The sequence below is a fragment of the Lampris incognitus genome, chromosome 1, assembly GCF_029633865.1.
Source record: "Lampris incognitus isolate fLamInc1 chromosome 1, fLamInc1.hap2, whole genome shotgun sequence".
Taxonomy (NCBI): Eukaryota; Metazoa; Chordata; class Actinopteri; order Lampriformes; family Lampridae; genus Lampris; species Lampris incognitus.
In genome coordinates, this window is record NC_079211.1 from 129633932 (window position 1) to 129657673 (window position 23742).

The window sequence follows — 23742 nt, forward strand, 5'->3', positions numbered from 1 at the left end:
CACTCTCATCCTCCCCAAAAAGAGGAACCACAAATTTCCACTGATAATGATGTAGATAATGTTGATTGGTGGCCCCAGGAACATTAGTGGTTGCTTCTTAGGTGTTTTTCTTAATGGAGGTCTGAACTTAAACATAGAATTCATAATGATGATGATGAAGGTAAGCATGAGGAGGAAGGAGGGAAGGAAGGTGAGTCTTCTGTTTGTTTTAATGATAAGATCTTGATCTTGTCTGCTGTCCCAGCTGCCCTGTAAGGTGATGGCCATCTTGCTTCACTTCTTCTTTCTGAGCGCCTTTGCCTGGATGCTGGTGGAGGGCCTCCATCTCTACAGCATGGTAGTCAAGGTCTTCGGCTCTGAAGACAGCAAACACTTCTACTACTACGGCATTGGCTGGGGTAGGCCTGCACCTTTTTTTTACATTCATATGGTACCCATGCACATATTCAGTAGAAAGGATATGCAAACACACAAAAGCATATACTACAAGCTCACACACACTCACACACATGCTCATACTGCAGCCTTTGTGCCTGTCACTGGATGCACTTCTTCATCTATCATAGTGAACACAGAGGTATCAGGCTATGTCTTCCTCAGTGTCTGTTCTTGTTATACCATCTGTTGTCTTTCTATTTTTGTGTTTCTGTTTTCATCCTGTCTGCTTTACTGTCACATGCCTAGATATAATTTGATCTAATTTTATTCTGACCTTTGTCCCCTGCCTCTCAGAAGGCTCATTGCCTCATGCAAGGCCATCGTCCTAAATATGAATTTGTTGTTATTTGAAACTCCAGGCTAAAATCTGTTGACTTGTAAAAGAATAACAGCAACAACACAATTTGCCCAATTGCCTGTTTTTGTTCACCATAGCTTTCATTTGAAGCTATGGTGCTGCCAGGTGTAAGTGGACCAGAGTGGACAGACAGAAAACAGGACAAACACTGAGCTTGGCTGCTGGGAAACGCGTGGTTTCTCCTCCACATGCTGAAGTGATTAGTTGAAATAAGATCTCTTTTTTTATAACTTCCCTTCCTTTAGCTCAAGTAATTTCTCATTTTGTGTGGCCAACTGTGAATTAAGTGCTGCAGACTTGTCCAGCGGTTAGAACTGTAGTTGTCAGAAATGCAAAAGGAAAACACTCGTTTGTAATTAACAGATACTGTTATTTGCGGCAATAAATTTTGTCAACCGTTTATCTTCAATTTCTTCCTTTAGAGTAACAGTTTAATTTTCTTGTTGTGGGATGTACAGGAAATCTCGAGCCTTGCCAAGCCAACAGAGCTTTCGACAGATCAAAGTAGCAGAATAGTGAGCACTATTTTCAAGGAAATGAGGAGGGACCATCAAAGTACTATACTGTAGATACTATCACAACATAGTCTTGGGTTGACACTATTTACAAAGATATCTTATTGTTGTTCCAGCCACATCATGTGAGAGATAGATCAGGATTGCCATGTAGGACAATATAATGTGTTTAGAAAGTTACATCAGGCACAGGAATATATTTTAAAGTCAGTTTAGTATTTTTATTTTTTTTGGTCATCATTACCATCATACTCGACACTATGTAAGCTGTCCCGATGCTGGTACTCCATCTCAGCTTAAAATAAGAATTATTTACGTATTTGTAATAAAAATATAGATGATCAAGTCATAACACTCATGTCTGTGTCTTTGCAAAATGTTTTGGTCATCAATTTTCCATCGAAGACTCTTCTAATAAACTCGTTCTGATTTTGCATAGATGATTATGATAGTAATTAGGTAATAGGTTCCTGTTGCTATTTTCTTTTTAACATTTGTTTCTTTTTCCCAACTTGTCTTTATTTAACCTCCAGGCTCCCCACTTGTGATCTGTGTGGTCTCCATAACTTCAGCTCTGGACAGTTACGGAGAGAGTGATAAGTACGTAGCTGGACATCCAACGGGAACATCATATGGACTTCATGTGTGCCCTTCAAAGTCTCGAAACACTGTTTTAATTTGTTTCCAAATGGACCATGACGCTTTAGACTACCAGAATTACTCACGCCATGCTGACATTACAGCATTTCATCCTTATGTTGGAACAACGTTTCTTTATGGAAAATGTATACAGATGATATACTGTAAAATTCGCATGCATCTTCCTTTCCCCTCTGTCTCTCAGCTGTTGGCTATCATTAAAGAACGGAGCAATCTGGGCATTTGTGGCACCAGCCCTGTTGGTCATTGTGGTGAGTAATCTACTAAAATAAGATCCGTTTTTACCGATCATAGTTCATTGTTGAAGTTAATCCTTGATGTAATCTCAAACAAAGTTAGATTTCTAGGGGCGTCCAGGTAGCGTAGCCGTCTATTCTGTTGCCTACCAACACAGGGATCGCCGGATCGAGTCCCTGTGTTACCTCCGACTTGGTCGGGCGCCCCTACAGACACAACTGGCCGTGTCTGTGGGTGGGAAGCCGGATGTGGGTATGTGTCATGGTCGCTGCACTACCGCCTCCTCTGGTTGGTCGGGGCACCTGTTCGGGGGGGAGGGGGAACTGGGGGGAATAGCATGATCCTCCCACACGCTGCGTCCTCCTGGCGAAACTCCTCACTGTCAGGTGAAAAGAAGCGGCTGGTGACTCCACATGTATCGACCGGCACAGCTTGGAGGAATGGGGTAATTGGCCAAGTACAATTGGGCAGAAAAAGGGCGGATTTCTATAGTTCGGATATTCTATTTTAGGTAAAACCCCATATTTCTTGTCCCACGTACTGTGATAAGTTGATTTATATGTGTGATATGTCCTTCTTCACTTCAAGGTAAACATTGGCATTCTGGTGTCTGTGACAAGGATCATATCTCGTATCAGCGCAGAAAACTACAAGGTTCATGGAGATGCCAATGCAGTCAAGTGAGTAATGAATTTTATGTGACAGTAGTGATATTCTGCCTAACATTTCACTGTTCTCATATCAGAGGAATTGGATGCAAAAGTCTGTCCCTTTTTTGTTTCTAGGCTGACAGCAAAGGCAGTGGCTGTGCTCCTGCCTATCCTTGGCATTTCCTGGATCTTTGGTGTTCTTGCTGTCAACACACACTCCCTGCCATTCCTCTATATTTTTGCTGTATTCAACTCGTTACAAGTAGGTTCTTAGCTGTAAGACTTTTCCCCCCAAAAGTTTGAAATCATCTCTTAAATTCTACTTACATTTTCCATTTTCCCTATAGGGATTCTTTGTCTTCCTTTTCCACTGTCTGCTCAATTCTGAGGTAATGTGTATTTCCACTGTTTTTTGATATTTGCTCTGCTTGCCTCAACATTAATTTTTATGCTTAACCTAGTGTTTATCATAATTGTACTCCCTGGTTTGCTTTCTCTCTGTAGGTCAGAGCTGCCTTCAAGCACAAAACCAAGGTGTGGTCTTTAACCAGCAGCTCAATCCGAAACATCAATGTGAAACCCTTCAACTCTGACATTGTGAGTGCTGCTGTAGATTTTCGGGGTTCCTGCAGACATACATGAGTTGTGTATTATCATATTTGTCTGAGTCGAATTTCTCTTTTCCATCCTCTAGATGAATGGAAACAAGGAAGGCGTGACTCCCACTAAAATGAACACATGGGACAAAAGTACCAACTCAGCCAATCGCATCGACCTCTCTGCTGTCTAAAACCACAGATCATCACGTCTGTCCATGGCAGAAGCAAGAGCGCAATCTGAAGCTAACTGAAGCTATATGGTATAGGTTGACAAACACTGGCAGAGTATTATTTTTCCCACTGTTTTATGTGATGAATAGTAAACTTGTGTCCACTCAAACAAAAACATGATACCAAAGGAGGCATTACATGGACTAGCAGCCTCATGTTCAAAGACAAACAGACTCCATGGACTGTGCCTTTCCGTTGTCTCACTGGAAGACATCATGTGTTTCCTAAAACTAGGGCAGGGATTTCTGAGGAGACACAACGTCAGCAAGCTGACAGAGAGCTTTAGGATCTCTGAGCATGGCTCAGAGTCTGACATTGACACCCTGACGTGCCTTACTGCAAAAATGCCTCTTAGCCTCTATGATCTGAAAAAAGACAACACACACAAATGTGTCTGTGCTCGTCTGTAACCTAGTCCTATCTGTCTTACGAGGAGGAATTATTATTTGGCCAGAGTTTTAGAGAGCACAGACATGCTCTTCGACATGTAAATTTTCCTTTGTCACATCACAGTGCAATACAATGCCACCTGCTTTTGTCCACTGGCAGAAGTTTGTGGCTAATCTGAGAGCTGAAATAATGTAACACGGTTAAGACAAACTGAGATGGTAGTTACAGCATCCTGATTGTCAAATGGCTGTGGCTGGGTACACATGTATAACCTTGGATGAATGCCAAGGAAAGCAGGGTCATGTCTCATAAAAAGGTGGTATATTTACAATTTGAAAAAAAATGGCGTAATTGAGAATTATTTCACCACCGGTTAAAGGAATTTGGGTCGTAATCCACTCTGCCTGTTAAATCTGCCTGTCCTCTTGTTCTTACTGCAGTATGGACCTCAACATCATTGATCTCATTTGCACAATATTGATCCATATTTCAGCAAAATCACAGCATGATAACGTCATGATAACAGTGACCTTTGCAGCAAATTAGATTTCCACACCCTGATGTATTTATTCGTTTTGTTCCTCGGAGCTCTGCGTCGTGTTTTTAGAAGTTTCATTGTACTGCAATTGAGCAGTCAGTCATTGTTTTCTGATTTTGATCAAAACTATTCCTCCATTCCAGCCTTTTACTTGTTCTAGAAGTGAACTGACTATGGTATTTTGCAGTACCTCACATCCTAGTAAACTGCAGTATTTAATGGATTTTTGAAAAGTATTTTGGAATACTTTGTTGTGTTTCAGACACTCTTCTGTGAATTTTTGAGGTTTGTTCAACTATTTCTGTTGCTAATGTTCTTTTGAAGTTCATATATTTTTAAAAGTTCATTTAGAAAATAAAATTTTAAAAAAATCTTGAAATATGTATTCTGCAACACAGGGCTTTGATTTGAAGTCCAGGTAAATGTGTTTATTCTTAATATACTGTGAGATTGGAAGGGAAATAAGCATGTTTCAAAACTCTTGATTGATCTTACACTGTACCAAAATGTAGTTTCTTAAAACAGGATTTACTGTAAATCACTCACACTCACTCTTCATGTCACTTTTCACTCAGTAGTTAAAGTATTTAAAAACTCATATGGTCATGTCTGTTAGAGATTGTTTTTAAGGTACTATGCTCAAAGCTGTCTGTGCTTCTGTTATGTTTATTAAAAACATATATGACATCACTGAGTGTCCTATGATGTCGCTTCTGCTTAGCCATTTTATGAACTAAGGAATGTACTATATTGGGCAATGCAGAGATCATAAATGTGACAATATGCCCAACTTTAGGGCATATCCCTTGCATTACTTACATTTTTTATTTTATTCAAATTAAGGTTATGTACAGAAGAGTATACACAACAGGAACACACATTGCATATTTCACGGAACACATTCTGTAAACATGTCTGTGAATGTTCTCATTTACATTTACATTCTGTAAACTACAACATACTCAAGATATAGTTAGATAGATAGATAGATAGATAGATAGATAGATAGATAGATAGATAGATAGATAGATAGATAGATAGATAGATAGATAGATAGATAGATAGACAGACAGACAGACAGACAGACAGACAGACAGACAGATAGATAGATAGATAGATAGATAGATAGATAGATAGATAGATAGATAGATAGATAGATAGATAGATAGATAGATAGATAGATAGATAGATAGATAGATAGATAGATAGATAGATAGATAGATAGATAGATAGATAGATAGATAGACAGACAGACAGACAGACAGACAGACAGACAGACAGACAGACAGACAGACAGATAGATAGATAGATAGATAGATAGATAGATAGATAGATAGATAGATAGATAGATAGATAGATAGATAGATAGATAGATAGATAGATAGATAGATAGATAGATAGATAGATAGATAGTGTGACGAACCACACCCCTGGTAGATTGTTTCTGGATTGTTCTGTTCACCTCTACTATGTTTAGATAGAACCTAAATTAAATACCAAGTTCTTCGATTAATGATTTGGTGTTCACTGGTTTAGGATTCTTACTGTTTTTGTCACTGTCTCGGTAAGCTTCAAGGAGAAGTATAGCTATTCTAAAATTAAGTTTTTGCTTTGAAAACTTGCTGGTGTGTGTGTGTGTGTGTGTGTGTGTGTGTGTGTGTGTGTGTGTGTGTGTGTGTGTGTGTGTGTGTGTGTGTGTGTGTGTGTGTTTAGGAAAATGGTCAAGGGACAAGATATCCTGTTATACAGGTTCATGGTTGACTTTTAAAATCATTTTTTGCCAAAAGTGATTTCCTGGTGAATTATATATACTCTTCTCTACACCTCTGCCAGCATGGTCAAACATTTTATTTGAGGAACAACGTGCTTGTCGATGTAGTTCTCAGTCTGCGCATGCGCGAACGAGATATGAATAACAAGCGGACGACGGCGAGGAACACCGCGTTTGCCGTCAGCTTTAGCATAAATAACGGTTGAAAGCAGAGGTGAAGGTTTTATTTCAAGGGAATCAGGCAACAACAAAAAATTGGCAATAGGCTCATTAAAAAAGCACAGATACTCTGGAAAACGTTAATACCATTCGTCCACTAACTGGTTCACGTTCTTTATTTAACAATTCATCGATGGTGACAACAACTTTGGAAGGTCCCCATTGGACAGCTCTTAATTTCAAGGCTTAGCCATGCACGAAGACGCCGTTTTCATCAATTCCATGGAGTTTATTGTGCCTGGGGAGGACAACTGTGCGTTTGTTTCACTTGTAACTTCAGCCTCTTGATTCCACTTGGATACGTTTACACTCATTTTATGATCGATGGAATCGATTGGGAAGTTTGAGTTCAACAGGAGAGACCTGATTGGCCACGGAGCCTTTGCAGTTGTGTTTAAGGGGCGACACAAAGAGGTATCGATCGATGTTTGAAAGTATGTTTTTGGCGCTTATCTGTGGGCCTTCAGGTTTAAACGTTTTGCTGCTCTCATCCATCCTTCCCCTTTCCTTTTAAGAAACGTAATTACGAAGTTGCTGTCAAGTGTATCAACAAGAAAAACTTGGCCAAATCACAATCCCTGCTCGGCAAGGAAATCAAGATATTGAAGGTATCTATTAGTGGAAGACTGAGTGCCGTTAAAAAATTATGTGGTAACTATAACTTATCTTATTGTACCTGTTATTGACAACGTGGTTTGACACCTTTTCAAGGAACTCAAACATGAGAATATTGTTGGACTTCTCGACTACCAGGTAGGAATGTTTTTCGTTGTCAGTGTTTTCTTCTTATCAGACTCTCTCTCTCTGTGTTTTATTTCTAACTGTATCTCTTCCTTTCTCTCTCTCACACCACCACGCAAACTTTGTCACCACAAAACAGACGGTAGACCGTTCTGCCACACGTTTAATGTTGTCATGCTGCGCAGAGCGTAACGTCATCACTCATGGGACGCGGAGAACACGCTTGGCTCTCTGGGTGTTGTAGTTTTTCTTGGGTACCGTAGGCCTCATTCACGTTCAATGGAAACAGCGGTTATTCAGCAAAGGCATTATGACAGTGAACTTTGACATTTTATATAACCTCCTAAATCCGATCAGTGCCTTGGCTTTTTTGCAATTCGCATTATTTGTTATAATCTAGATAAATATCTAAACATCATGTCAAGTACACGGCGTGCGCGCGCACGCGTGTGTGTGACATGTGCTTTTCTGTTTCCCAGCTCTTACTCTACTGTGCTGTGTTGCCAGCTAGAAATTGAGCTGATCTTTTCAGTCACACAACCTCCAACAGATGGCATGGTGCAGCCCAACTACCCAGGCTTAACAATGGCTTATGATAATTAGTGTCGTCTCAGCAGACCCCAGGACACAACAGCTCTTGTCATGGCCCCCTTAGATCATACCTTGACATCATAACACCTTTCCATGGAGAAGTTGAAAGGTCTCTTGCAGACACTTTCAGCGGGTTGGTTGATGAGTTAGGCTGCAGTCTACCATTTGTTTGAGTGAAACTTCAATGTTATAGTCAGTCGGTTACCCTTTCATTATTAGCGTAAAACAAGTGGGACTCTAAAATGGGACTGCATACTTTGTTTGCAATACACAGGCAATATAAGCTGTAAATGGCATGAATGACAGTGAAACCGGAAGCTGCTTGGCCCCCATTCCCTCTCATTCAGATGTCAGTTTTGACTGACCTCCTAGACCTAGCTATCCAGCATCCCTTCCCATCTTACCGCACCCATGGAGCTGGGCCAAATGGGATCCAATCCATTCTAGTTGATGAGATGGTGTCAGTTGTGAAAAATGGGATGCGGTTGGTAGACACTGATGAATTGTTCACATATATTACAAATTTTCAAACCTTTTTGGCTAAAGTATAGCACTCTTTGGATAAAACACATTTACCATACAATGACCATAGTAAAAATCTGGATAGCTTTTTTTATTTCTGTATTTTTTTTTATTTATTTTTTTTAATCTGAATCCCATGCAGGATAGTTTTAATTCAGTAGTTGTTTTTTCTTTTGTTTTTTTTTATCTGTGTCGATTCCATGTAGTTTAAGTATACGTCTCATTTGTTTTCTGGTTTTATTGACAGGAAATGGGGGGATGTGTGTATCTCGTCATGGAGGTAAGATGAGACAGGTAGCAGCTGCAGAGTGAATAGTCTAATGTCCAATTTTTTTTTTTACATCTCTGGTAACATTGTCAGAATTTTGCTGAAGACTTTTGTTATTTAACTTGTCTTCTCAGTACTGCAATGGAGGTGACCTGGCAGAATATCTACACTGTAAGTGCTATGTCCCACCTTTAACAGAGTTTAATATAGCCTTGGTCTGACTCCTGCTCTCTCTTATACTGCATGGTTCTGTTCCTTGACACCTGTTGTCAAAGCATGAAGGAGATATTTTCAACACACCACACCTCAAAAAGACAAGCATGCTCAGCAGGTGTTTACTTGTTAACAGTTGGTATCAGATTATTTTTATACTGTGTACAGTCAGTGTAGTCTGAATATGAGAAGATTTTGAAGAAGCATAACAGGGTAGACCTTTGAGGTATACAGTGAATTCAGTTTAGTGTTCGAATAACTCCTTGGATAAACAATTTATATATTTTTAAAAACAGATACAATGAACCACAGGGATTCAGATTTGGAGTGATTAACTTTTCCGAAGAATCTTTCCATACAAATCCTGCAGAACCTAAAATAATCTAAACAGCTGCACCTTTTGTATCTCGAAGTTACTGATATATATCTCCCTGCTCTAATTTGTTTTAGCATTCCCTATTGATGTGCATCATAGTCCCAACACTCATGAACTAACACAATCTTAAAGCAATTTTCATTATTAGCTTATCTCATTCAATGAACATGTCTGCATTTAGGGACTGTTAGGGACTGTTTTTAAAGAATAATAAGGGAAATACATGTCAAATAAGAGATTGAGGTCATGGAATAGATAGTTTCCTGGGTAAATTTATCTTGCTTGTGTGTATGTGTCTACTGACCCAGAGCCCAAGTTAGATTCTGCCATCATGTCTCTTATTTTGTAGACATGTGCCAATGTAGTGTCCCTGCCATGGAGGCACATCCTGCTACTTGCAGCACAACAGTCAATCATGCTTAGTGTGGTTCATGAAGCTGTGACACAAGCTCACCCATCTGTCACTCAGTTATCTCCCGTACATGAGTGGAAAAACATAGCCAATACAAATGACTGCCAAAGGTGATGCTGAGGGAGGGGGCTGGGGGAGATTTTTTGGCACTAACATGACAGGTGGTATTTGCATTAGTCCCTGAATTGCTTGTCAGAGTAAACAAAATACTGTTCCAAAATGTCAGATCATATTAGCAGTTAATGACGTCTTCAGGGTTGCACAAGTTCACTTTCCATCATCTGAGGTTTCCTACAGAATGATGTCAGTGAGGAGGACATCTTATTTGAAATTAGCCTGCCTGATGTGCTCATATGCACAGTGAAAGACAAGATAACTAATAGTATTGGTATTTGTAGTTATGATTTCTCACTGTGCCATCTGTTGACAATGGGGACAACCTTATATTCAAAAGGTGACATAGCTAACATCACAGTAGGCAAACAAAATGCAAAACCTTTTTTTTTTTCAGATCCAGTTCACATGCAAACTTGCCATAGGTGTTTTTCTTTGTGAAGGAATTTGTGAGGGGGGCAGCACAAATATCCATGTGTATCTATATTCCATATAGAGACACATGTATGTATAGATGTACATGTTTAACCTGTCTTTTCCTGCTTACAACTTTCTCAAGTTTAACGCTCCTGTCTGCAGCTAAAGGCACCCTGAGTGAGGACACCATACGTGTTTTCCTGCAGCAGATTGCAGAGGCCATGAAGGTCCTGCAGAGCAAAGGCATCCTCCACAGGGACCTCAAACCGCAGAATATTTTGCTCTGTCATCGAGAAGGGGCCAGGTCCAGCCCCATCAATACCTGCATCAAGATAGGTGTGTGTTGGATTACTGTTTATCTGAGCAAAATGGAACTAAACAGAAAATACTGGTTTGTGTAACTGCATTGTTACAGAGGTGAGGTCTAGTCCTCGTTTCTGCCAATTTTGTTATTTTTACCAGGTGACATTATTTGCATAATAAAGACAGGGTGTGAGAAAAAGTTTCAGTTGATTTTGACCGGGTGCAATGACCCATCCACAGGCCTATATCCCTATCATTCTCTCTGTGCTCTCCTCCCCCAGCTGACTTTGGTTTTGCACGCCATCTGCAAACAAACACTATGGCAGCCACGCTGTGTGGCTCCCCAATGTATATGGTGAGTATAAATGCCTATTACCCTAGTTTCCTTTGCCAACAAGGTATAATGACAACGTAAGCTGTAAGCTCTTCCTCTGTGGCCACAGGCTCCAGAGGTCATCATGTCACAAAACTATGATGCCAAGGCTGATCTGTGGAGTATAGGTACTATTGTGTACCAATGTCTGACTGGAAAAGCCCCTTTTCATGTGAGTGATACTCATTCTTGCACATGCAAAGACAGAAACATCACTCTTCTGTCGCAGAAAGTTGAATTAGTTCATCTGGATACAACGTTTATTGAGAGGAACATTTCATCACTCATCTAAGTGACCTCTTCACTCTCAACTGACTGCAGGTATCCCCACCCGTATAAACAATACAGTGGTATAATGACCGAAACCAACAATCAGTTTCATATACAGATTACCGTGACCATTAACTAACTGAAGCAGTCACTTAGATGAGTGATGAAATGTTTCTGTCAATAAACGTGTCCAGTTGAACTGATTCGGCTTTCTGTGATTTCCTTGTTGTTGTTGTTGTTGCATCAAGACATCACTCCTGTGTTTTCAATGAAGAGATTTAGCCACTACAGTGGATTAAATATGACTAATTTTCACAACATGTTATATTTTGGCTAAGTTTCCATGTTCCACCAACTGAAATGTTCACTGAGCTCTCTTACATAAAAGGCTTATGAAACGCATTTTAGACATGTCTTACACCTCAGAATTGCAAACAACCTGTATCCAAATTGCCGTTCATATTAACAAGCCACTGCAGCTATAGCTCTCTTGACAAAGAAACAACTAGTCCAACCATAAACAGCACTTACATGGTGAGTGACATCTACCGTGGACCTTGCACCACTGTAAAATGATCTTTGGAAAATGCTGGACAGCTTGGACATTTGCTAGGAAAAAGCCTTATTTACAAAATGGGAAGCATGCAGAAACTTCCACAATCCTTTACTCTGAACACAGGGTAAATATTGTTTCCCAGTCATGGGTATTACTTTCTACCATTCACAAGACTGTCAAGCTCCCACCATTGCGCTGGTGGCTGTTAATTGATACAGGAGTCATGTATAAAACACATGTTAACATGCTGTCGAGGAGACAGGTTCCTTTTAAATTCAAACAAGTCAACACTCATGAACCATGAGTTGCAATATTCAGTTGTTCAATATTTTGTAACTCATGGGGTTATTTATGTTGCTGTTTCCTTGAATGCATTTTCCCTGAGCGTTCTAGGGAAATTTGGCTGCCATTTCTTCCAGGCAAGTCAGTGAGTTGAGACTAGTCCACGGGTCAGTGTCACGTTGAGTCCCGGTGTTCTGTTCATTTAGTTGGTTTAGCTGAACTCTCTAAACATTCCACTCTGTCCTCAGTCAAATATTCAAATGTCAGCACGTTGTATGTGTTTAGATTTTTACTGTCCGGCGTGATTCATCAGGTTCAAACCTGTTATTTGCCTTTATGAAACTACATTTGTTCATGGGTGCAGCTCTGTTTACTTGTGTATGTACAGGTTTATGCATGTGTATGTGTGCATGATGATTTTCAGATTCAACTCTTAAAATTGTGTGTGTGTGTGTGTGTGTGTGTGTGTGTGTGTGTGTGTGTGTGTGTGTGTGTGTGTGTGTGTGCACAGGCCAGTACACCCCAGGAGCTACGCCTCTTCTATGAAAGTAACAGGAACCTCCTTCCCAGGTTAGTTCCCCCTGGGAAACCCACCCACAGGCAGGTGGTTGGAAAGGGGTGTAAACATGCATTACCAGGAGGGCTTTCTGCCGTGCAGTAAGTTTTCTGATGAACTGTTAATGCTGATACTATTTGCTGACACTAGACTCTGTGTGTGTGTGTGTGTGTGTGTGTGTGTATGTGTGTGTGTGTGTGTGTGTGTGTGTGTGTGTGTGTGTGTGTGTGTGTGTGTGTGTGTGTGTGTGTGTGTGTGTGTGTGTGTGCACGTGCTATATGGGCTGCTCATGGCCTGCAGAGTATATGATGTCCTGTATTTCATCCACATGCAGTCACCAAATGATGAAAACAGGTTGTTGCACAAGATCGTTCACATATAGACATGTCCAGGAAGACACAGATTAAGACACACAACAGGTGTGCCTTTTCATTTCCTGGACCAAGGGCTCAGAACTGTCTAGATCCTGCACTATTCTACCATCCATTGCAAAGGACTCCCACTCTCTAATTTATTTGCTACCACTATCTGATTAGTGGTCACAAACAGAAGCAACTCATTCACTGACTGTCTCTTACAGTTGACCTCCATACTGTCTCCAGTAGAATGTGCAATGTATCTATCATATTCTGTACATTATTTATTGTATATCATTGCCCACACGGCCCCTCCTTCCTTGTTTATGATTGTATCCTGTTAAACAGTAAATTGACAGTGTGTGTCCCTACAACCAGTGTCCTCATGACAGGTTTGTGTACTTGGCAATTAGTGATTCTGTCTGTGTCCCCTCCACCGTTTGATGTTCGTCCCTTGGAACTGGAAACTCTTCAAAGGGAATTATGTATTATCTGACAACTGTTTTCATTGTTTGCTTCACAGGCATGCATTTGGTTTGTTGCCAAGCTAATCTGTTGAATGATAAAGCCTGTGATAAGAGAGGTCCTATTTGTGTTGTGAGGAGAGATGGCTTGTTGTTTTTTTTGGGGGGGGGGTTTGTTGCCAGGTTACTCTATTTATAACTGCTTCAGGCTGCCAGCTAGTGCCCTGCACCGCTATCACTTTCCACATGACCCACATAGCTCAGAACAAACGTAAACACACGCACACACACACACACACACACACACACACACACACCACTGATTAGCTGTTATAGAGCCCTTGCATTTTTTCACTCGAGCCTCAAAGACTAAAATCACACATATTTTGGAGCACGCTTTGCACTTGGGAAATGAAGACAGATCTTTAAAAAAATTCTTCAAATTCCACAAGGCATAACATCATCAGAGAACATTGATTCAAAACATTTTGAAATGCTAGTGTAGTCTAGTCCACAAAAAAAGTGTATTTATAAATGTACACAGGGATTCAGACAAAAATGCACAAGGATGGGGTGTAGCGTGGCGGTCTATTCCGTTGCCTACCAACACGGGGATCCCGGTTCGAATCCCCGTGTTGTCTCCGGCTTGGTCGGGCGTCCCTACAGACACAATTGGCTGTGTCTGTGGGTGGGAAGCCGGATGTGGGTATGTGTCCTGGTCGCTGCACTAGCACCTCCTCTGGTTGGTCGAGGCGCCTGTTCGAGGGGAGGGGGAACTGGGGGGAATACCTTGATCCTCCCACGTGCTACGTTCCCCTGTTGAAACTCCTCACTGTCAGGTGAAAAGAAGCGACTGGCGACTCCACATGTATCGGAGGAGGCATGTGGTAGTCTGTAGTCCTCCCCGGATCGGCAGAGGGGGTGGAGCAGTGACCGATATGACTCAGAAGAGTGGGGTAATTGGCCAAGTACAATTGGGGAGAAAAAGCAGGGGGGGAAAAAATGCGCAAGGATTCTGTTGGTTATCCATAGTTGGCCATAATTATTGAGCATGCATGAAGCCATAGTTAAAAGGTTCCTCAGTAATCTGCCCACATTGCGTTTTCTCTCCGTCCAAGTTTGTTTACAGGAATTTTATTATTGATTAGACGATAGTGTTATCTAAATGGAAATCCTATGTTTTCTTAAGCATCCCCAGGGAGACCTCAAGCCAGCTCCAGCACTTGCTCCTTGGCCTTCTACAGAGAAACGACAAGGAACGGATGAACTTCGGTAAGCCTCTGCTTTTCAATACTTCCTACTCCTTTTCTAGTATTAAGCTCTAAGAATTTTCTCTGGCGTTAAAACCCTTTGTACATGGATTGATATTAATTGATTTGTAACTTTCCGTTCACAGCGGAGTTTTTCCACCATCCTTTCTTGGAATTAAGTTCATCCTCAAAGAAATGTATGGAGCTTTTATTGCCTAGGAACAGTTTCGAATCCATATTGTTCCTGTACTTCACAGCCTCACACTCATACATGTTTGCTTTGACAGTTTCTCCTGCTCCCATGCTTTCCTACCCCAGTTCTGGCTCTGGCAGCTCCTGTAGCAGCTCCTCCACATCTCATCTGGCCTCCCCTCAAGTGTGTACGCCCTTCTGTTGGTGGAACAATGTAACAAAAATAAAACAGATTGCAATTTACAGTCTTGAACAAATGAAATAATGTAACAATTTAAGTCCTTTGCCTCCCTGTCCTCTACTTATGTAGCATTCCGATGGAGAGATGCATCAATTTCCACCCAAGGCCCTGCCAATCTCCACCAAAGATACCCCTGGCTTCCTGTTGAAAGATGTTCCCAATCAGGAAAGTGGCAATACCTCATCTTGCACAGATGACTATGTGATGGTGCCGGCTGAGTTTCCCAGTAAGACTGCTTGCCATGTCCCTACTCAGTCGGTGACTGTGTTTTGTTTTGTTTTTTTACATGCAGTTTTTTTTTCATGATAGCCAGACATGCTTATTCACTGTAATTTGATATATCCTTGAGTTTGTCTAACTCTATGTAAGTAGAGCACACGGTAAAAATCCTGGAAATCGAACTGTCATTTTACTGTATTGAAGGTGACTACGCATGTACAATGGGAGATGGGTCCCCCATTGATGTCAGCCTGATTTACAGTGGGTAAGTTGAACAGGGGCCATTTAAAGATCTGCATAAACTGTTAGTCTTGATAGTGTGCATCTGCCAGTGTCCTTTGAAACCAGTGCAATTAATTTAAAAAAGCCTTAAGAATGACAGTTTGGTAGACTAAGCTTATCGATATGTTTTCACCAGGAGTTCACTGCTGGCTGAAAAGGGTCTGAATCCCGCAGACAGGACACCTCCTTCTTCTCCGTTACTACATTGTATTCCCAAACTTGTTAGGTAAGATGAGGGCTTGGGTGCATTATGGTTTAGGTTCAGACATGTTTTAGAATAAATTCTAATTGAAGATGTAGTTGGGTCAACATATAAATCCCAAAGTTTTGGACCATGTCATTCATCCTCTGTTCATGTGCCTACACTGCATAAAAAAAAAACAGAGATGTGGACTCCCTTTTGGGTGAGCTACAGTTGATAATTGGATGCATAGGTTTTACACCCTGTGAATCAGCTTATTTTTTAAATTCCATGTGCTCCTTTCCAGTCCTTCTCTTTTTTTTTCCATCTGACCACTCACCAGTGTCTCTTTCCTCTTCTTCCTCCTCTCTGGGTTTCCATTTAGCAAGCCTTTTGAGTTTGGTGGCAGCAACTACCACCAATCTGTGCCCATTCCTGTGCCAACTCAGATCCACAACTACCAGCGCATGGAACAGAACCAACAACCTGCAGGGTTGCATGGCTGTACAAAGTATGTAAATGCTCCCACTACCCCTCCCCAATGACCCTTGTTTCTCACTGAGAGGACACATTCTTTAACTACTACTTATGTGATTCAGGTCTGCACTCGACTGTGCTGGAGACCATGCTAAAGACCTCCCACGTGGTGTAGGATGTGGTGCTCCTGGTTTCGGCTCTGTCCTCAGATCCCCAAGGCCGGAGGGGGGAGGAGCTCAACCTCATCAGTCATCCCCATTAGGTAGGCCGTTCACCTCTGATTTATAGACGGGTTTTCAATACAGCAAAGCAACAGTGGGGCACCATGACAATCACTGTTTGATGTTGCTGGGTGAAATAAAAAGGGCTCATTTTGCTGAAGGACTCAGCTCATCACTTTGTCCCTCTGTGTTCTGTCCTCTTTAGTGTCAGCCACCCCTAAGACTTCAGAGCAGACTTTCCCACTTAGCACAAGGACCGAAATGCTAGCTGGGTCTCCTGTCTTGCAGCACAACTCCATTTGCAGGCATAAGATTCAGAAAGGAAATACTGAGTCCACTCTACCTGGCTCTCAGAGCCCCAAGGTCAGCCTCCAACATACATAGTATAACTAAAATGTAGAATATGGTGTAAGAAGGCTAACTGCACAATAACTGAATTTAACTGAATTTTGGCTTTGTGAGACAACAATGTATTATATAAAGGTTCTCTTCATTAACAGGTTCCAGTGATGACTCTGAACCAAAGAAGCACTGTCCTGGATTTGCAGACCTATGGCCTATCCTCTGGTTCCCATAACAACCTCACCAGGACAACAGAGAATAAAAATGGACCCTTCAAAAAGTTAGCACTTTTCTACAGTTAAACAAAACCTTTAGCAGTATTTATTTGTCATTTTGGTCATAATACAAACATACAGTATTGAGAGATCTTATCAGTTAAGTTTAAATATATTTACACCAAGATTATCCCATGAAAAATTACTTGTGTTTTTTGAATAAAATTAATGTTGGTTAATCATGAATCTGTTGATATAAAAATTCCACCCTCCTGGACAAGGCAAGTGAGCTGGATGTAATTTGATTAGTCATTAAGTGCTCCCAACGGTGTCTTTCGCTGTATTGAATGTCCAGGTCACTGAGCACAGGCCGGCTGTCTGATATGCTGCTGAAGGCTGTCTGTGGAGCTCAGCTTTTAGAGGGACAGAGTGATGAGAGCCTCAGTTTGGAGAAAGGCATGGACACAGCAGGTACCAGGGCAGCATACCACAAGTAGAGAAAGTCAAATATATTTTTCCTGTGGAAAGTATTGAAGTGTTGCTCAATAGGGCTCACATCTTCAGACATGTGCAAAAACCTTAACTTTGAATGGTGTTTCTCCTGTAATAGCCATACAGCACATCCAAACACCATCATAAACGCCTGATAATGTGAACCAACATAAGACATTCACAACATTGACTCTCTTTCAACCTTCAAATCCCATCTCAAAACGTACCTTTTCAAACTGGCATATTCAGTCGGATCCATACTTCATTGAGTTTTGTGCAGATTATGATTTTATACTTATCTGTTATATTAACTTTTTATTGTCTACCCTGCTTTGTTTTGATTTTATGCTGTCTGATACAGTGCTGCTTGTTTGTTTTTTTTAACTGTGTTCTGTAAGGTGTCCTTGAGTGCTCTGAAAGGTGCCCACAAATAAAATGTATTAATATTATTATTAACATCATGATGTGAAATGTTGTTTACTATTTCACAGTCCCTGTCACTGGGAGAAGTGTGTATGTAGGAGTTGCCTTTAGTTTAAACACGCCCAAATCAATGTGAGCCACAGCATTAATGTTATCTAGAATTAGTCGGGCTCATGAGCATTTATTTACAGGGTAACTTCAAGACCGGTTTAACAAATCCTCTCATTTTGCTACTCTTACAGCTCCATCTAGTGGTTGTTATGCAGCTGCTGCCTCTGACAGTTCAACTGCAGTGGTCTTCACAGTTGGTTCTCCATCCTGCAGAAATACTCCTCCTGATACGAATGTGTCTAGGATGTTCTTAGGTAGGATTACAGACTAGTGTAATGATTGGCTACATGGATTACATGCACATTATTACAAAGGTATTATTGGCCAAACCCAAGTATACATTTTAAACCCTGTTATATCAATCTTATCTGTAACACATTTAAGTGTGCATCTTAGACATAGGAAACATCAAAATATAATATGCAATGAATATAATATGATGGGTATAATATGATATGAGTGGCATTATGAAAGTAGAAAGACAGGAGTTGGAATAATACCTAAATAGGGTTAATGCAGATAGTGAGAAGGCTAGGGAACTCGTATTACCGGCAGATATCCCACCAATTGGAGAGATAGAATGTCAGCTTGATGTCAGCCTGCCTCGGTATAGTGAGGTGTAAGATACTGTTAAGTAAGCGAGGACCTCTTCTGCACCAGGATCTAATGGGGTTCTTTATTGTTTTTTATACGAGTGCACCTGATGTATAGAATTATTATGGAATTTAATGGAAAAGGGGAGATATTCCAAGGGCTTGGTGTAGAGCAGGAGGTATTTTCATACCAAAGGAGAAGGATGCGTAGGGATTGGACAGTTTAGGCCTATTCGATACCTCAATGTGGAAAGGAACATCTTCTTTAGTGTAGTGGCAAGGAGGTTGGTAGCATATTTAAAAGTGAATAAGATAATGGACAACCTGACACAGAAAATGGGAATTCCAGGTTTCTCGGGATGTTTAGAGCACATAAGTTTGATTTAGCACCAAATTCAGGTGGCCAGGAGGGAGAGAAGACATCTCCTCTTAGTGTTTATGGATTTTGGAAATGTCTTTGACTTTGTACCACATAACATTTTGTGCAAGGCATTCGGTTTCTTTCAGGTCCCTGACGATATAATGAGACCAGTCAGAGCATATTTTGATGATATTCCGTTATGTTTTACCACTAGTGCGTAAATAACTACATGGCAGCAGCTTGAGATAGGGATAATGGCAGGTTGCCCTATTTCACCTCTTGCTTTTACCACGGCCACAGACATGATAATTGCAGCAGCTATGTAGGTTGTTGGTGGGGAGAGGTTGCAGGATGGGGTACATGGATGACATGACAACACTTAAAACTACAGCTCCATGTACACATAAGCTATTGGTTAAATTAAATGACAATCTGAGATGGGCAAATATGAAGGTCAAACCTAGTAAATCTAGGGGTTTGTCAACCATTGGGGGAGAGTCATGCAGGAGAGCTTTCAGAATAATGAGAATATAATTCCCACTATAACAGAGAAACCTGTCAAGAGTCTAAGCAGATGGAATAGCTCTTTATTAAGCGACAGAGAGCAAGGCTGTGAGTTGAGAGAGGTCATTTGCAAGGCAGAATCATTGAGAGGTCATTATTGTCTGACACATTGTAATTGTGATGCTTGCAATTTGAGTTGTCACTGTGTACAATGTGGCTGTTGACAGTATATATGATTGGTGTAATTGTGGTGGAAAAATTAGAGATGATAAGCATATCAGTTAGGAGATGTTTAGGAGTGTGACTGTGTCGAAGTAGTTTTTTATGGTGAGAGTTTTGGAGCTGCCATTGACAAGTTTGACAGAGGAATTCAAGTGTGCTAAGGTGAGGCAGGAGACTGTCTGACTCTTAAGGAATTGCTAGTTAAGGCTGCAAGGAGGAAATGGAACCCAAGTGTTGGATTGTTGGTCATTGCAGTCTTGCTTCATATCGTCTGTTCCTTCCGCTGTCTTAAATGGTCTTTAACATATGTTTCAGGGAACCTTTATTTGTCTCCATCTTCTCTGCAGGGTTCCCAAGCTATATTAGTTCAGCCCGACTCTTCAGCAGTCATCTGCTCCAGAGAGGGGCCTGCAGAGAGAGTGATAGTGAAGTCATGGATGCTACGCCACACAGCAGCCTGGTCTTTCACCCTCCAGAGCTCCCTGAAGATACTCTGATAGAGGTACACACAAACTTTCCTCTGCAGCTATATGACATGGATTGTGCTAATTGACATGAATACAGGTACATAGTAGCTTTGAAGGACTGAGCAGCAGGAAATGCCTGCAGAGGTCAATGTGATCATTTATCATATTTTATCTGTTCTTTTATTTCAGCAAGCACATACAGAGGCCCTGCTGAATCTCCGTTTCAACTTAGCTTTTGTTTACTGTGTCATGGAAATAGCTTCCTTTAAGGACCCAGGGCTGGATTCTTGCAGTGGCCCCGACGTGTCCTTTCTGCAACAGAGCCTGGTGGCTGATCAGATCAGTCTTTTAAGCAAAGAGTGGAGGTGACTGCATGCAGCTTTTCATACTTTATAAGCACATTGCTCACTTATCTAGGAGTCTCCCAACAAGGTTTCCAAAGAATTACAATTTTGTTTTCTAATATGTGAATTCCAGCTATGCAGAGCAGTTAGTCCTGTACATGAAAGCTGAGGAGTTTCTGTCATCAGCATTACACACTGCTAAAGAGGATATCAAGGAGAGAAGACTCTTCCCCTCTCCAACAGTGAAGCAAGGTAAAATTGGTAATCTTTGGCTTTACCAAACAACCCATTTACAATATATTCAACATTTAACCATGATGGTGTTTATAATGATAAGGTTCTTATTATTAAATGCAGTTGATAATGACTATGTGTCTCCTATATGCAGTGATTAGAAAGCTGAACGAGTTGTACAAGTGTTGTGTCACATATTGTCGCTCCCTCAATGGACAGCTGCAAGGCTTCCTGCTCAGCAAACAGAAGCTAATGGACCGTTTCAGTGGCAATGCTGCTGAAAAACTGATCTACAACCACACTGTGCACATGGTATATAATTTCATGGTTAGCTATGCAATGGTTGATCATTTTAGAGTAATAGCTTGGATCATATTGCCACTCCAACATTTGTGTGTATGTGTGTATTGTGCGTGGTCTCACTGTGTCCAGGTACAGGCTGCAGCACTAGATGAGATGTTCAACCGCGGCACATCATCAATACAGCGCTACCATAAAGCCCTCTTACTGATGGAGGGCTTGTCCCGTGTCATCTCAGAGCAACAGGACATTGAAAGCATTGATAAATGTATGTAGAAAGGGTTTCATTCTCAAATAGCTGGCTTTCTTTACTGGATGATTATTCTTGATATCTTTGAGCGGACATCATTCAGTGACTTACAATGCATTGAAAAGTGTTGCTGTCTTTGTTGGTCACAGGTAAGCAATGTATTGAACGACGTCTTTCTGCTCTGCAGACATCACTGTACCCTTAAGCTCTACACCTGTGACTGCAGCTCTGGATTCCATTTCCTTCAATGAAGATGCACCTTCTTAGTTGACTTGATAAAAGAACTTTGATCTCAAATGGAAATGCCACATAGGGCACTTGTTTTTACACTACTTTAGCCTAAGTTCTTTATGTGAATCACAGAAAGTTGAATCAATTCATCTGGACACGTTTACTGAGAGAAACGTTTCATCACTCATCTAAGTGACTTCTTCAGTCTCAACTGACTGCAAGTATCCCTACGCTTATAAACAATACAGTGGCATAACGACCGAAAACAACGATTGGCTTCATATGCAGATTGTCGTGACCATTAACTAGAGTTACAATGGCAATGTGTACTATTCACAGAGTATTATAGAATAGTTGCGACCACAGCATTGTAAAATGGTGACAGATGTACTCTTAGCAACCCCCCCCCCCCGGGTTCAGGAATGAACATTCCCTCTTCACATAGATGGCCTTTTTGACTCTCCATTCAAACCAGCATCCCTCCCTATCCTCTGTGACTAGTACATATGGCCATTGTAACTCTAGTTAATGGTCACGGTCATTTTCATATGAAACCCATCGTTTTCGATCGTTATGCTACTGTATTGTTTATAAGGATGGGATACCTGCAGTCAGTTAGGGCTGAAGAAGTCACTTAGATGAGTGATGAAACGTTTCTCTTAATAAATGTTGTGTCCAGATGAACTGATTCAACTTTCTGTGATTTCCTTACCTGGATTATTGAGCACGCATCAAGACATCTTTACGTGAATGCTTTCAAATAACATGAGAGGAGTGCTGTTTTGATTGAGCTCAGGAAGATTGGCAGATCTTGATATGACTTTTGGATGCTCTGGATAAGCAAACTGTTGTCAGGCTTTATTTTTGTCAAACTGCTGTTCATTATTTTGATGCTTTGCACAAAAACCAATCAGAGAATTATTACTGATTTTAAATGAAATGGTTTACTTAAAACAAGGCTGAAGAAGTTGATAATTTTATATGTATATTTTAAAAACTTGACTATTTGTATTATGCCGTCATGTACTGTATTAGTCTTAGTACTGTATTAGTAGTTAAAATATTATACAAGTGAATGAGAAGACCAAATATTGCCAAGCTGTAGCAAAACTAGTTAAACTGTGCCTGTTTTATGCGTCTTTTTGTGACTGCAGAATAGAAGGCTGCACAATAATGAAAAGAAAAAACTCTGGGGTCGTGATGTTGAGCCATGATGTAGTAAACCCTGTATTAGTCAGCTTACATTACCATAAAATCAAAACAAGATTTTATTTACCATATGTGGTATACTTGTAATGGGGAAATATTTCCAATTCTAAATCTTAATGAGATTATTGCTATTGCATTAACTTGTTCAAATAATGCCATCCTTAAAGGTGGCCAAGTTCTGCAGTAATGAGTTTCTTTAATTGGCATTACATATTGCATGGGGAGTTGCTGGATTGTGTGTGTGTGTGTGTGTGTGCGTGCGTGTGTGTGAATTTACTTTTCATTTAGATATTGTGATGTAGAAATTTGAATTTGAATTCAGTGCATTCTTGTATGCCTTTTGTCGCACCAATTGTACAGTTAAAGACAATTGTCAGCTATATTTGAGAAAATAAATGTTTAACCTGATGAGTTAACTGGATTTTATCAGATTGCAATTTCTACTGTTATTTCTAGACTTAGGAAAAACCTGACGTTTTCATGTAGTTACATAGTAGCTACTGTGCAGATTGATGGAAATAGATGTTTATCGATATACTAGACTATGCTCATGTCTGCCTCTGTTTGGTCATTGAGTGTGCGTTACATTAAAACGGCATTTGTTCATACTAATGTACATGTTCGACGCGAAGCAACATTTTTTTTACTATCAAGTTTATTTTTCCGTCTTGCTGTCGCATATATTATTAAGATATTTTAACTTCCTATAGAGAGAGGAGTGCATCCGGGTCCCATAAAAGGTGGCCGTCGTCGCCATGTTTCTGAATGGAAATAGCTCAAAACATTTAACAGTCCCTAGCAATATCGATATTTTATTTTGCTCTTTATAGCTTTTGTTATGTACTGTTTATTTCTGTAAATATGACTTAGGATTTATTAAACTACCGCAGAAGCGCCATTCGCTGTAAGTGACCTCGGTGAGGTGATTGTAATATTTATTTATTCAGTGAGCTGGCCTGCT

General features: G+C 40.6%; 3 protein-coding genes across 3 annotated transcripts in view; all 3 read left to right on the forward strand.

Annotated features, from left to right (window-relative positions):
* Window positions 1-5297, forward strand: part of adgrd1 (adhesion G protein-coupled receptor D1) — a 62769-nt gene extending 57472 nt beyond the window's left edge. The window contains exons 19-26 of the mRNA XM_056289107.1: window positions 245-398; window positions 1845-1911; window positions 2156-2222; window positions 2797-2888; window positions 2994-3120; window positions 3206-3247; window positions 3363-3455; window positions 3553-5297. Of these exons, the coding sequence (XP_056145082.1) occupies window positions 245-398; window positions 1845-1911; window positions 2156-2222; window positions 2797-2888; window positions 2994-3120; window positions 3206-3247; window positions 3363-3455; window positions 3553-3648 (738 nt within the window). The 3' untranslated portion in view covers window positions 3649-5297. The remainder of the gene's footprint in view (window positions 1-244; window positions 399-1844; window positions 1912-2155; window positions 2223-2796; window positions 2889-2993; window positions 3121-3205; window positions 3248-3362; window positions 3456-3552) is intronic.
* Window positions 5298-6875: 1578 nt separating this feature from the next.
* ulk1a (unc-51 like autophagy activating kinase 1a) lies at window positions 6876-21633 on the forward strand. The gene is made up of 26 exons (XM_056288786.1): window positions 6876-7020; window positions 7122-7214; window positions 7318-7359; window positions 8708-8740; window positions 8863-8899; window positions 10423-10596; window positions 10845-10918; window positions 11007-11108; window positions 12556-12614; window positions 14610-14692; window positions 14817-14867; window positions 14958-15046; window positions 15173-15329; window positions 15527-15587; window positions 16171-16296; window positions 16385-16524; window positions 16689-16846; window positions 16984-17105; window positions 17396-17511; window positions 18198-18320; window positions 20094-20248; window positions 20403-20578; window positions 20691-20809; window positions 20946-21103; window positions 21224-21359; window positions 21491-21633. The coding sequence occupies exons 1-26, from the start codon at window positions 6931-6933 to the stop codon at window positions 21544-21546; spliced, it is 2730 nt and encodes a 909-aa protein (XP_056144761.1). The 5' UTR covers window positions 6876-6930; the 3' UTR covers window positions 21547-21633.
* Window positions 21634-23659: 2026 nt separating this feature from the next.
* ep400 (E1A binding protein p400) overlaps window positions 23660-23742 on the forward strand; it is a 68584-nt gene continuing 68501 nt past the window's right edge. The window contains exon 1 of the mRNA XM_056291485.1: window positions 23660-23685. The gene's annotated coding sequence lies outside the window, so the exon portion shown is untranslated. The remainder of the gene's footprint in view (window positions 23686-23742) is intronic.